The sequence below is a fragment of the Opisthocomus hoazin genome, chromosome 1, assembly GCF_030867145.1.
Source record: "Opisthocomus hoazin isolate bOpiHoa1 chromosome 1, bOpiHoa1.hap1, whole genome shotgun sequence".
NCBI classification, from domain to species: Eukaryota; Metazoa; Chordata; class Aves; order Opisthocomiformes; family Opisthocomidae; genus Opisthocomus; species Opisthocomus hoazin.
Genome location: NC_134414.1, coordinates 34,271,294 through 34,285,045, shown reverse-complemented (window position 1 = coordinate 34,285,045; position 13,752 = coordinate 34,271,294). Strand labels below are relative to the sequence as shown.

Here is a 13,752-nt window from a genome sequence, read left to right as displayed (position 1 = left end):
CTTCAGACAACCCATAATGACTGAAAGACAGTAATTCTTGCAGCAATTTTTGAAATCTATATATGATCATACTCGTCCTATAGTCTTTCTGAGCAAGGTAAAATGGATCAATTTATACACTGTTGAAGGAAAGAATATTTTTTCTTGCGGAAATAGCTTCAGAAATTTTAAAAAATTGGAACACAATTTGTGAACAACTGTGAATCAATACACTGTTGATAATTTTACATGTGATAAGCCAAAAACCCAATGGATTTTCCTGAAAAATACAGCGTGATGAAGAATAAAGACAACGTAAAATTCCTTCCCCGCCTTAGATGAGTAATTCAGCAATTGCCTACATGTGACAAGTCTGGAGGGACAGCAACACACTGTTGCTAAAGAACACTCTCGCTGTTCCTGTAACAATCCTCCCACTCCCATTAGCTGAAGTGGAATATTCTACCTTCCTTCTCAGCGATTACTGAGATCACACTTCAGCCATACGTGTAGTCAACACATTTCAGAGAGGAGGGTCAAGTATGTAGTTTATATTAGATTGCAATCCTGGTATGCTTTCAAAAGCATGAATGAAATTATTTCATACCAACACTCAAGCAGGACGACAGTCTGTGAAAGCACGAGTTGCAGGTAATCTGAGCTACTTCTCTCAAAAAATTAATTACTTCTGCTCCAAATTGGCCAAGATCTATTCTGTGTGTATAGTACTTCTCCTCTTTTGCTGGGCCTTCCAATTGCCATCTGTCCCTCTTGATTGCAGGAGGCCACTGCCTTTTGCACTTAGGCCTCACCAGCCTCTCCCATAGCTTCCAGGGCCTATGGCTTTGTTTCCTCAGACTGTCCCTTATCGAGAGAAAGTAGAGCTGGGAGGCTGTTTTCCCTCAGTCACCTCCCAGCCAAAGCAGCAAGGCTTTTCGACTCAACTTCTTCCATTTTCTTTTCAGGAGTACAGCTGGGAAAATGCTTTTTGCTTCTTCGAAGTAATTTTATCACATTTTCTCCTTCTCAAGCATTAGCTAAACAGATTTTGGGAGAGATGTATCCCAGCCTGAACTTCTAGTAACTGTTCAGGTAACAGCAATGCTTTTGGCTGTGCTGTATCTGTTTTCATTCCAATTTTCATTTTTACTTTAAGATTGTTTCCAGATTTTTTTCTGCAAAGCTAATAATATACACAGCCTTTTCACTAGATTCATTCATTCAAATATGATTACATCCTGGGACTTGCAAAAGGACAGAAACAATGATTAACCAATGACCACGTTGGGAAGGACGAAAAACCTCGGGAAGAGATTTTCAAAGCTACTTCGACACCAAAAAAGCAATCTAAAAACAGAGGTGCCCAAATCATGTCAAGATTTTTTGAAACAAATTCAAGATTATTATTTTTTTTAAAGGTTTTGGATTTTTATCCAAATCTTATTTTGATAAGCATTCTTAATTTTATTGATCCAATATCTTATCTATGCAGAATCTAACAATTAGTTAGATATTTTATTAGCTACTAAAACGTACAAAAGAGCATTTGATTTGACAGGCAGGTTCATATACTTTGAAAAAAAAGAAATCAAATAACTAAGTCACCATTTTCCCCATATAAAAACACTGAATATGAATAAGGCAAGAATTTATTATATAATTGTTTATCTACAGTCTCCTGTTTAGCTACAAAATGTTTTATTTAGCATAAAGGTGATTGTTTTAAGATAAGCATGCTGATGCATAAAAGCTATGTATATAATCCCAAAAATTAATTTTAATAATTTGTCTTCAGTTAATTTCAGAGTTTATTTCCTATCTCTTCATAATGGAAGTCTTACTGGCTGGTTACGCAAGAAAAGGCAGCACAACAAACACACTGTGTACTGGAGATAACAATCATAAGCTGAAAGAAAGGATGGTAATTTTCTTAACTCTGTATTTAAATGGGCAACCTTACATAACTATGTATCTAACAACCTTAAGATTTATGAACACACCTTTGAGGTAGAAAGAATTACTTCCTAACATAAGTTTTAGCCATAGGGGAATTAACAGTACATGATTTCAGAAATCAACCCAAGAATTAGACAGGACTAACATTTCTTGTCATACTCATTATATCATATGTCATTATCTTCTTTATGGGAAAATCAGGTCTGGGATCCTTAATATTTATTGTTAGTGACAAACAGATTAATGTTTAAGAGGAAAGGTAGAATTTTTTTGAGAAAGTAAACAGACACGCAGTTATTATTTTAATGGTTTTGAAAACAAATGGCATGTTACCCAAACACCCTCTTTTCCCTTTTACCCACAGTATCCACCACCTCCCCAAAACCCAAACTGTGATACTTACTAGACTGTACAACAGCTTGAGTCTGTGCAGAAGTGCCTGATGCTATGTTAGTCAATGCCCATGCAGCTTCAAATTGTAATGAAGGACTGTAATGAAATAATTTTATAGTAATAAGTTGAAACATGATCTGCAGATTATTTTATGGGTCATTTCAGGATTATGAGCTGTATCCACTCTGAGACACTCTACATTTAAGCAGTGCCACTGGGCTAAGTTTTTCAAAAAAAACCTCTATGCCTGGACATTTCACGGGAAAAGCTGTAAAAAAAAAAGTTTTTACATTCTAGGACCTTTGTAAACCACTCATCATTCTGACTTCATATTAGTAATAAAAAAAACCCACCAGTAATAGTTGTTGAAGCACATACCAACCAGTGAAGCTGACCGCTACTGTAGACAACCAACTATCTCCTGTATGAAGGATTTTGAGCAGTCATAAAATTTAGTTATGCCTCTCTAATGGGTAACAGAGACCTCTTCACGTCCAGCTGGTCCAAACACCATTCATATTTAGTAAAGAAAGTGTAACTGTCTTGCTGCCATTAGTAGTTCTCAGTAAATTAACCATGTCTGACCATAACTAATAAAAACTTGGCTCTTCTAACATTACATCCCAGATCAAGTGTAAGCTGGTACACATTTTTCTGTTTCATCACAGACAGGGAAAACATCTAGCATGCGTATCAAAAGATAGCATCATACCTGCATTAAAACTGACACACTAAATGCAGATAAAATCAGTTACAAATATTACAAAAGCTGGGGAAGCATCTCTTCCAAGATGTATGTCAACTGTTGCCTATGCCAACAGCAGTGCAGTAAAACAGTTTGCACGAAAACTGTTGTTCAAGCAAATTCTAAAGGTTAGGGGTTCTAAAAGCCATAGAAGTTTACAGCTTATGGTGGTCAGCATAACAGTAAGGTGCCTGGCTTTGGGAGGAGCAGAGAATATTTGCTGTTAGGTGATTATCTTTTATTTCCATGCTTCTCTGGGTGTTTATCAATTATGTTTTATATATAGCCACAGCACCTGCTTCCTTTAAGCTTTTTTTGTCCATTAGTTTGCAAAGCATTTTAAAGATTTATTGGGGATGGGATTAGAGAAGAATTAGACAGGAGGGCCCAAGACGTGTAAATAAGGGTTTGCAAAAACAAGTAGTACCTGTCAGCAGTTATCTATAAACCTTTACATTCTAGGATCAAATGTGTTAAAATTCTAGTTCTAGGTCAGTCCTTTTCATTCTTGTGATAAGCTTTCAGTTAAAATATGAACAGCAGCTTTAAAGATATGTTATACAGTCTTTGCAGACTTTACCTCTACTAAATATTATATAGCAATCATAATTAAAAGGACTGCTTAAGAAAACGTTGAGTTGAGGCTCATTAAACATTTACAAAAGTAAATCATACAAAAACTGGCCAGAAAATTCAAATTAAAAGAATTTTCACAGCACTGAACCCTCTGCTTCTAGAACAGACAGGCATTCATGACCCATTTTAAAACGCTATCCTGATTTGAACATTATTGCCAGCTGCCTTCTAAGCAACTGTTTTGTTGAACAAGCTAGAAACAAAGCTACTCACGCTTCACATTTTTGCAACCACCAAATTATACCCAAAATGCCAATCTGCATTTTGAAGCTTCCAGCTCTTATGGCTGCAGAAATAACCTTGAAAATGGAAATACTGTAAATACACTTATGGCTGCCTGAGAGCAAAGATAGACTAAAATATTCACCTGGAATGTGTTAACCCCTATCTATCTGAACAATGGGCTCATGGACTGTAGAATATGGCATTTTTCTTACATGTCATTAAATTCGTGCAACTACATGCTCAATGTTCTCTACTTCTTTTACTGAAGCTCTTGTTTTTCCAACAAAGAATCATAACAGTGAGCACGCTCACTGTGTTGTACCATCACATGAGAGCGCAGCACAGAGCCAGAAGGAAACCCACCTTGCAGTGAGAACAAAAGAAGCTAGAAACTTTAACTAATGAAAACTTCATTACAACTTCAACCTTAATGAAAAAGATGACAAGTGTATTCTGGCAAAGAGAAGAGCCCTGTTCACAACCAGGCATGTTCTCTACCTTCACACAAACCCACACAGTAAGTCTGAGACAAGTTTCTTAGAAACAGTTAACAAAAAAGTCCGGACTAGTCAAAACCAATAAGAAATTTAGCAAGGTTTTCTCCATTCGCTGGATATGCTCATGCAAGCTCTAAAAAATAAAATGACATTTCAGCAGGAGAACAAATAGTCCTGGAGAATTTATGGTTTATCATCATGGAATGTGATCCACTGTGTCAGATTATATGGTGATATGAATCCGCAGTTTCATTTGAAATAATGAGATGATTTTTTGGATGCAGATTTTCAGTAAAGGTGAAAATTTTTAAAAGTATACTTACTTATCATCCCTTTCTAGGCATTTTACCAGAATTGGTAAAATTCCTGATTTTATTAAGTCATCAATAGGTGGATTTCTGTCACTGGATAGGAGTTTTCTGTGAAATTAAATGTAAAAGTAAAATAAGTAAATTTAATCATGGAAAATGTGTAGGAAACATATTTCTGTGCCTTTATTTATTTTTACCTTGCAGCTTGGACAGCACTCAGTTGGATCACTGGGTTGTCACTTGTGGCGTTCTGAAAAAAATAGCAGTGAAACCTAAAAATGCACAGAACACGCATTTCTAATTAAAAAAAAAAGTTAAACGTAACATACCTGCAGGATAGCTTCTAGTGTTACGTTTTGCTTGAAAAGAAAAAAAAAAGTTTTAGCAATTTTGTGGCTACACTACATTCTTTTAAAAAATTTAATACAAGCAAACTAATTTTAACAGTGCATCAGTTCATAATTTTGCTTTCAAACAACTGTAAGACTTCCAGTGTTAAAATAAAAACAGAATACATTGTTTTGAGACACCATTGAAGTTTTAAAAGTAATTCCAGAATCAAGGAACTTACTGCTTTGAAGTCAGCATCAACATCAGAATCTTCTAGACTTTCTTCTTGGGGAACATTTCTTTTTTTCAAAAGATGTTCATCTCTCTTGTTCTGTAAAGGAATGACAAAAAATAAAGACACTTAATCCTTTTTAATGCAGGGTGAGGCGATAATGGCCCCTTTCAAAATAAAAGTTTAGATAAGATTGGGTTTTTTTTAAAAGGCATTTGTAACTGCAAATAGAATTTGCAGTATTTCAGCTGTAAGAATCTAGCAGCTTGCTAATCACAGACAGAACTATATCAAACCATGACATGCAAGTGAAGTAAAACCTACAGTTTGGGGATCCATTTTCTAACAGACATTTATAATACACATACATCTGCATGACATTAACATTTAGCCACATGTAACAAATTATTTTCCAGCCTAAGAGTAGTTTTCAGCTAAACCTACTTCAAAGTTCCCTGGTTACATGTATCTTCTTCTTGTGTGTAAAGTAGCACGCTCCATGTACAGACACTTGTACTATTTCCCAGTCACACTGTTCACCTAATTTCTGACTTAAAACAAAAGCACCCTCCAGCCTTAGCTCCTTTAAGGAATTACTGAAGAAAAAATTACCTTTTCAGTGCTAAAGTACCCATTCAACGTTTCTACCTTGCTTAATTAGGCTATTTGAACACCTAAAGCCCCAATTTAAAAAGAATCAAATCATCAATTGTAACTGTATCCAAATGCACTTTTTCCCAAATCTGAAATGTCTTCAAAGTATTATTCCAAAAGTATGACACAGTCTTCTCTAAATTTCAGACTTTATCTTTTGTTGGGTATATCCAGAGGTACAGTCAAAGACAGAATGGGCAATAGAAGATGATGATGCAGAATGTATATATATATGAACACCTTTCTGTGGTTGTTTTTTTTTTTAATAAGCACATTAAGATTTCAGTCTCTAACGAGGCAAAACATTGAAAAGGTGTAACAAACAGCTACAACACCTAAAGCAAATCTATTATACTAGCAAGGAAAGGCAGGCTTTTCAGTCTCCAAACAATTATCTGATAATCAAACAGTACTGACTATAGACGTCATATTACACCATACTTTGCTTGAAACATGAAAAAAACTCTAAACAGAATCACGCTTCGAAGGAATCCTCGATATTTTATTTTATTGTATGTTACAAAAAACAGCAAGCTCATTTCCAAAATTTGTTACTTGCTTAATTTTTAGACATTTTAATAATTTAAAATAACTTTTCCAGCCTCAGTTTGAAAGGATCACAAGCAATATATTAAGATTTTTTTTTTTCAGATAAGAGAGTGCTAAAACAATAAACAAGCACCAGAATTAAACAGCCCTTTAACGCAGAAGACAACATTCCACAAACTTAACATAGTTTAGTTTTTGTCAAGTACAGAAACTAAATCCTTGAGGAGCGCACAAGATCACATAGATCAGCTATGGCAGCCTCTCCAGAGCTGTTCAGTAATGGCAGCATACTGAGAGCACATCCATTCACACAAGCACTAAAGATACTTTGCTGTCAAGTGTTTCTGGAGGGAAGGAAGACTGAAATGAGCAGGCAGTTAAACGCTGAGAAAACAGTGCTATGCAGACAAACTGCATTAGGTAGGTACGCACTGAAGAATGCACTCACTGTAAAGACCTACAATATATTCCTCTCATATTTCCAAATAAGTACTTGGCAATGCCATTTTAAGCAAAGAGGAAACATCATTCAACCCCAGTCAACCTAGCTTCGCTCAAGTAGAATTCCTTTTCCTATTATTTGTCTAAACCATAGCCTATACTTTGGCAACTGCAGGGGCTGGACCATGAGCGGGTCAGCTTTCTTCAGCACACAGCTATCTCCCCATGGAGGAAAGGCCTCCCTCCTGCCTCAGATGAACGGACCAGCTGTGCTGTTACGGTGAAACGAGCCAATCCTGGGAGAAGAGATTTAAGCTGGAGGAATGTCCTGATGTTTTCAGTCCTACTGTCCTTCTCTTCCCACCTGAGGTATCATCACAGTTCATGGTGGTGAGCAAGACAACACATGCGCGGATGTACAGGGAGACAATTAGTTATGAGGGTGGCCCAGAAGACATTCTCTGTCTACTGAAAAGGTGCAGACTGAAGGAATTGAGGTCTTCGTGCAGAACCGCCACCCACTGTCTGCTGGAGTAAGTTACAGGATTTATATTAAATCATTTACTGGGAAGGGCTGAGTTTCTTTGTCATTAACAGTAAACTACTCCAGAGCAAGGCAGGGTTTTCTGATTCTGTTCTGCCTAAAGTATTTGGTTGGATTTTCTAGATCTCACACTCACAAAATTCAGAGCAGGAGCTTTGCAGGGTTTTTGGAAAATGTGCTTGTTGTGAGAGTTGTTATTCACAGATTCAGCTGGTGGTATCTACTTGTTTTTCAAACAAATGATCCGGTATCAGCAGCACTCAACTATGTGTTTTGCAAGATCCTGCAATAAAGACAGGTGATCTCTGCTTTTAAACTTTTGTAAAAAAGCCTTTTAGATGCAGGCCTCTTGCAGATTCTTTGATTCAAAAGATGAGATACATAGAATAGTCAAGAACTTAGCAAACTATTTTTATTGAACTTACTGAAAACAAAATTCTAGTTAGGAAATGTCACAGTATCTCATTTGTTATTTTCACGATTCTTCCGTCAGGAAAAAAAGATAAAGCTTTTTAAGAGCTCAAACAGTAGATTCTCCCATTTAGCTGTTTCACATCACTGTATTAGCAGATTCCCTCACCACCAAGTACTCCGACCTGAAGGAACTGTCCTCATATTTGGGAAGAGAAACCGGTACACTACCATTCCACATTGCTTCCCACAAAAACATCTACGCTGGCACAGAATGGATGCACCTCGGAGAGCTTCGACCCTTGCAGAGCGTATGCAAGAGCCAATTAAAGTCATAGTACTTCACTGCTACTATAAGTGGAAACTTAAATAAGGCCAAAGCCTTCTCATTTATGTTGACATTAAATAGATGGCATCCGTTCAGAATGAAGACCACGTTATTAAAATGGATAAGAATATTCGACATTCACATACTTGTGGGCTGCATCTATCATGCACATTACTTCCACCCTCAATATTTTTCCTCCCAAAGACATTAACTAGAAACAATTGAAATCACATTTTCTAGCTTAAAAGATCTGGAAGTCTTTGGATGCAAAAAGCAAAGTCACACTGCAACAACTCTGGTACTGAATATGAATGCATATCCCTCTATAGATGTGTCTATCTCTTCAACATATCCAATTACATCATTCTGAGTGATCAGTGTTTGTCAGAGTTGTGCCTCTACTAGCATGTAACACAAGGGCTAGGGTATCCATTTACTCCAGAAAGCAAGAATGAAGATGTATCTTGAGATCCTCTCTCAAACATCCTGAAATAGCAGGATGACAGTGGCTGGAGTACAGAGAATATAGCTGGAACAAAGCCAGAGTCCCTCTGCAGGTGACCAAACAGTGTCCTCACACAAAGTCAGGAAGGAGCTGCATGGCCTTCAGCAGCCAAACAGCTGGAAAAATCACTTTCCATAAACACCAGGCAGTTAAGTCTAGAGAACGCCAGTGGACAAAGCACTAGATTATTCCATGCCACTTAACCTGAAGAACTTCAGAAAGACTACCTGCCTGTAACCATTATTCGACACACATTTCATGTTTACTCACAGTAGGTGCACTTCTATGCAAGTACCATTAGCTGAAATAATTTGCTTGAGCAGTATTTAGAGGGGCATGCACAAATTCTCTCTGCTTGCGGCCATAAAATGGGTGGTGAACATGTTTCTTTTTAAGTTCTTCCCATTTCCTAGAAATCTCTCAGGGACTTGGACAAACAAAGAAGAAAGAAGGGCAGGCTGTGAATGAACACATAGTTACCAAAGAACTTGTCTGTCTCCTTCAGCAATTACTCACTGCGTCAATGTATGCATGGACATCTCCAAACAGCACACAGTACTACTCAAAAAACTCCATTCACCTGGAGAAGAGTTCAACGAATCCCTAGATGAATACATACTGAAGGACTGTTCTCCTAATGGCTGTAGTAGGCCGTGAGGTGGAAGAATATGGATCTCCAACTAACTGTCCTGCAGCTATCAGGAATGCAGACATCCCACTCGGAGGCCATGAACAGTGAAGATGGTAATAAAGGAACAACATGTCAAACTCTTACCCATCAAACATACATAACCCAGGTTTAAACTCCACTGTGGGACAGTGTCTCTTGACAAGAGGAAACCTGCATCAGACTAATTAGAAATCTTAGCCTGGTAAGACAGAGTAACACTGAAAAGCCTTTTATTTGCAGCTGTATATTAAAGATAGCCATAAAATACATCACGACTGAGCTAACCAAGAGGCTAGTTCCCACCCATTCCAGCAAGCAAGTTAATAAGTCCTTAGAGAGCCTTTTATACCTGCGTGCAGAATTAACTAATTCCTTTGGCAATGTGAGTATGCCTAAGAGAATGCTTCCTAACGTAATGTTAACCAAAATAAGCATGAGTAGGCATGTATATTCTAATGCCAAAATATTCCACCCTCCTTCACAGGATGTAACTGACCACAGGTTGACGCTGGAATTTCTGTGAATGCAGGCAACATCTTCAGACTGTCAGTCATATGGTGTAATGGGCTCCAGAAAAAATTACCTTAGGCAGGGAAAGTAAGAACAAGCAAGAATGTTCCTGTAGCTACTCACTGTTTGCATATGGCTGGACTGCAAGTTAAGAACATGTATAGAGGAGCTTCCACAGAGAGGCTAGTACTTATCGAGAAGCACTAAAACTTTCTTACTAAGGAAAAGCTATTCTTACTAGCATTTCTTATGAAGTCAAAGTGTTCATGGAACCTTCCAGTCCTAAAAAGTGTCTCTAAGGCTATTTGAAACAGCTCTGTCCATTTGCAAAGGTGTCCAATTCCTGGACAGCTAAACCACTGTATACAGTAATTTGATAGACCAATCACTCCCCTGCATAAGGTAAAAGAACATGATCTGCACCTTGGCATGACCTTAAAATGCTTGCATTTTTGTCATACTGTGACAAACTCCAAAGTTTTTTCCTAGATCACAGCACCAGCTGCTTCTGTAGGTTCCTGTGGTGAAGCTGAAGACAAATAAGCAGACCTGGGTACAGCTCTTCTGCTGAAGGACTGGTGACAGATTTTTCAAAGGGACAGGCATCAAACTAGAATCCCTGATGAAGGGTAAGACCTTGCCACCAACGAAACCAAGCAGGTCTCCTTTAAAAGTGAAGATCCTCAACCACTGCCTGAACCACAGCTGCTATGTACAATACGGTCTGAGAGTTTATAAACAGCAGCTGATTGCTGGTTATGAGCTTGTCAGCACTCTGGTAGAGATCACACTACAACAGTATACAATGGTATCCACATGAAAAAAAGGTTTGTGGACATATATGCCAGACAAAAGTGCCAAATGGTTAGAAACAACACTAATGATATCACAAGTGCACTTCCTTGTCCAGAGTGACGATCTATTAAAGAGTTTTTGATGACATAAACCTATTTTGTTTGCTTCACTGCCAGTGGAAAGGTTAGGCTGCATGAACAGTAAGCATGCAAATACTGCAGATTCCAGTACTTCTTGCTGACTTTCTTGGGAGATGGCCACAGGATTTAAAACAATAGCTATCAATGCAAACAAGTTTCAAAGACAACGTGATTAACAGCAGAAGAATCCTCGCGGACAAAGAGGATGTCCATCAATTTATGCACTGCATTACACTTAGTACTATAGGCCAATAGCATACTCTAATGGAGCTGTGGAAGGTGTTGAATATGATTTCATACATGCTTTTCAGCATTTTACACATGGGAAAACTCTATGAAGAGTCTCAACTCTGTTGGAAAGCTTCAAGATCAAAAGAGAAAAGAAATGAAGATGAAAATCTTTGCCCCCAGGGAACAAAGACTATTATAAAATGCTTCTTCAGGTCAGGGAAAAGTTTAGGAACTCAGTGGCTAGTAGGAAGAAGCTCTTTTGGCTTGAAAGTTAGGATGTTTGAGTCCTCTGTGGACAAAAAGCACAACTTCCAGAACATCTCAACATTAAGAACTGGAGTGCTAACCAGCATTAACTATAATCATAGATAGCCAGCAGCTCTTGCCTCCACTTTCACATTCTAGGAAAGACTAACGGATCATGCCACTGAGCAAGGTAGATTCAAGATGTCTGGCTGTCCCTTTTAAGCTACCACTGCTGTGACAGACTGAGATGAATTTCTAAGGTTTCAATGACATGTAATCACCAATTTTGGTTTTGGGGGGTGAAAGCACCTGCCACAAAGAAAAAGTCCATCATGAAGAAAAAGAAAATGCCTGTCACTTGAACCTCATCATGGTAAAGGCATGCTCTGAAAACCTCTACTGAATATCCTCTTAATGAAAGTTTTCTTAGGTGGGCTATCTAGCCTGACTGAATTTCTAGTAACAGCTCTTGGATTTGAACCTGGGGAAACACTCAATTTCTTTAACGGCTGGGAAAGGACCATTAGCTGGCTCTACTTACCATCTTAGAACTCATTAACACCTAGCAAGATTTAAAAATGTAAACCTCTAAAAAGGCTGAACAGGTCAATTTGATTATCCTACAATCCACGGATATCAAATTCATACCCTACATGCTTAGTGAGCTGGGTCCCTCGCATCCAGAGACGGTCAAATAGATTCCAAGACTGTTCTTCAGACACAGAGCAGAGCTACAGATATGCAGTTTGAAGACAAAGCCAATTTTTCTACATTTGAGTTCTGCTAACTCACCCTTGTGACAGCAGACAGTAGTCACAATATTCCTGTTTGGCTAGTGCACATCCTTCTCTGAAGATACACAGGTTGACTGATAATAAGTAGCCACATGCGTGTGCACCAGTGTGTGGCCCAACAGCCCCAAGCACAGGTTGCAAGGATTGAGGCCTGTGAAGTTAGGCAAAAGCATGCTTGTACTAAAATGGATTCAAGCAAGCCTCCAAGGGATTTCTTCACAGCCCTTTTCAACTAACCGTCCAGAAGAACGCACTGAGAATGTAATTTTCCTCCTAGGGCTTTTTTTTTTTTTTTTTTTTTTTTTTGAGGAATCAGTCAAGGCAAGGTAGATGCAAGTTCTGCCCCAAGAGTTTGTGCTACTAACACTGGATAGGGAAGCCTCCAGAAAAAATACTAATAGTGCTTCAGCCTCCCTGTGATTGTAGATGTTTCTTTGAAGTTGGTAGATTTATGTCCAAAAAAAGTATACTTTACAGTGAATAAAAAGCTATACGTTCACATCGAGCTGGAAAAGATACATAACCAAAGCAAGTTCTACTATCCTGAACCTGAAAATGTGGAATGTTTTTTAATTTTGCATTCTCAGACTTCCTGAGAATCAGAAGAAGATTATTCCCAACCCTGGCTCTCCCAGCAAGATGAAAACAGACTCCTTTCTTCAAGGCTCACTACTTAATATTTAGGAGCTACTGTGGACATAAGGAATCCTATTTAAGAAAGATCAGAGCAGAGACAACAAGTACAGTATACCAGAGAAACAGGTAAGAGAGACATATGCTCATGGCTCCTTAATCCACCACCTGTTTAGCAAATAATTGCTTTGCCTTGCATCAAACTTAATTGGCAATTAGGGCTTTCATGAGCTCATGCCTATGAGCGCTCAGAAGCCCCTGAGTTTGCCAAGAAAGTAAAAAATAAGCCTTGTGAGAGATCCTGGAAGTTCTTAGGATTCCAGTTAGTTAGCAGGCCTTAAAGAAGGACAGGATCCTCTGTTTCTGCTGAGGTTTCGAGTGTTAAGGCTTCCTTTGAAGGGTGGCATCTAACTCAATGACCATGGCATTGATCTGGCTAAAATCTACCTTTCCTAAAGCACACAAGTGGCCCAAGTCCAGCTTCCTCCTCAGAGAAAGCCGAGCACCTAGAATAAAAGGATCTCTCGCATCAATAGAGTTACAGGCTTCATTTAGGTAGGGAACCTTAAACTGAATCCTAACCATTACTCACCCACCCTACTCCCCTTTAGAGTGAGATTAATCAGCTAGGTTAGCCAATAAATTCTAAGGTCCTTGTTGCTAACAGAGCCACCTTTGGGTTTCACTGAAATTAAGTGATAACCATTATAAATAAAACATCACCAAGACACCATACTGAGAAGCTTAAGTTCTAAATCCTGAGACAGTGTCCATCACCAAAACTGACATTGTTGCCTTGTCTGTCTGGAGAGATGGCTACTGTTACGAGCTCTTAGGCCCACTGCCGCATAACAATATAGCCAGAGACCAAGACCATCTTTCCAGAAGTGTAGAAGGTCCATTCCCAAAATGCGTAAAACACATGTTCAGTAAGGTCAATATGGAGTGAGAAAAGGGCACCTGACCATCAGATGAGTGTCATCTGACTGGCTCACGG

At 38.4% G+C, this 13,752-nt stretch overlaps 1 protein-coding gene across 1 annotated transcript in view; it reads right to left on the bottom strand.

Moving 5' to 3' along the window:
• Window positions 1–13,752, bottom strand: part of KPNA3 (karyopherin subunit alpha 3) — a 52,733-nt gene that overhangs the window by 14,771 nt on the left and 24,210 nt on the right. The window contains exons 3-7 of the mRNA XM_075421519.1: window positions 5,314–5,403; window positions 5,072–5,101; window positions 4,940–4,992; window positions 4,755–4,850; window positions 2,339–2,424 (exon numbers count right to left, since the gene is read on the bottom strand). Coding sequence (XP_075277634.1) covers window positions 2,339–2,424; window positions 4,755–4,850; window positions 4,940–4,992; window positions 5,072–5,101; window positions 5,314–5,403 — 355 coding nt within the window. The remainder of the gene's footprint in view (window positions 1–2,338; window positions 2,425–4,754; window positions 4,851–4,939; window positions 4,993–5,071; window positions 5,102–5,313; window positions 5,404–13,752) is intronic.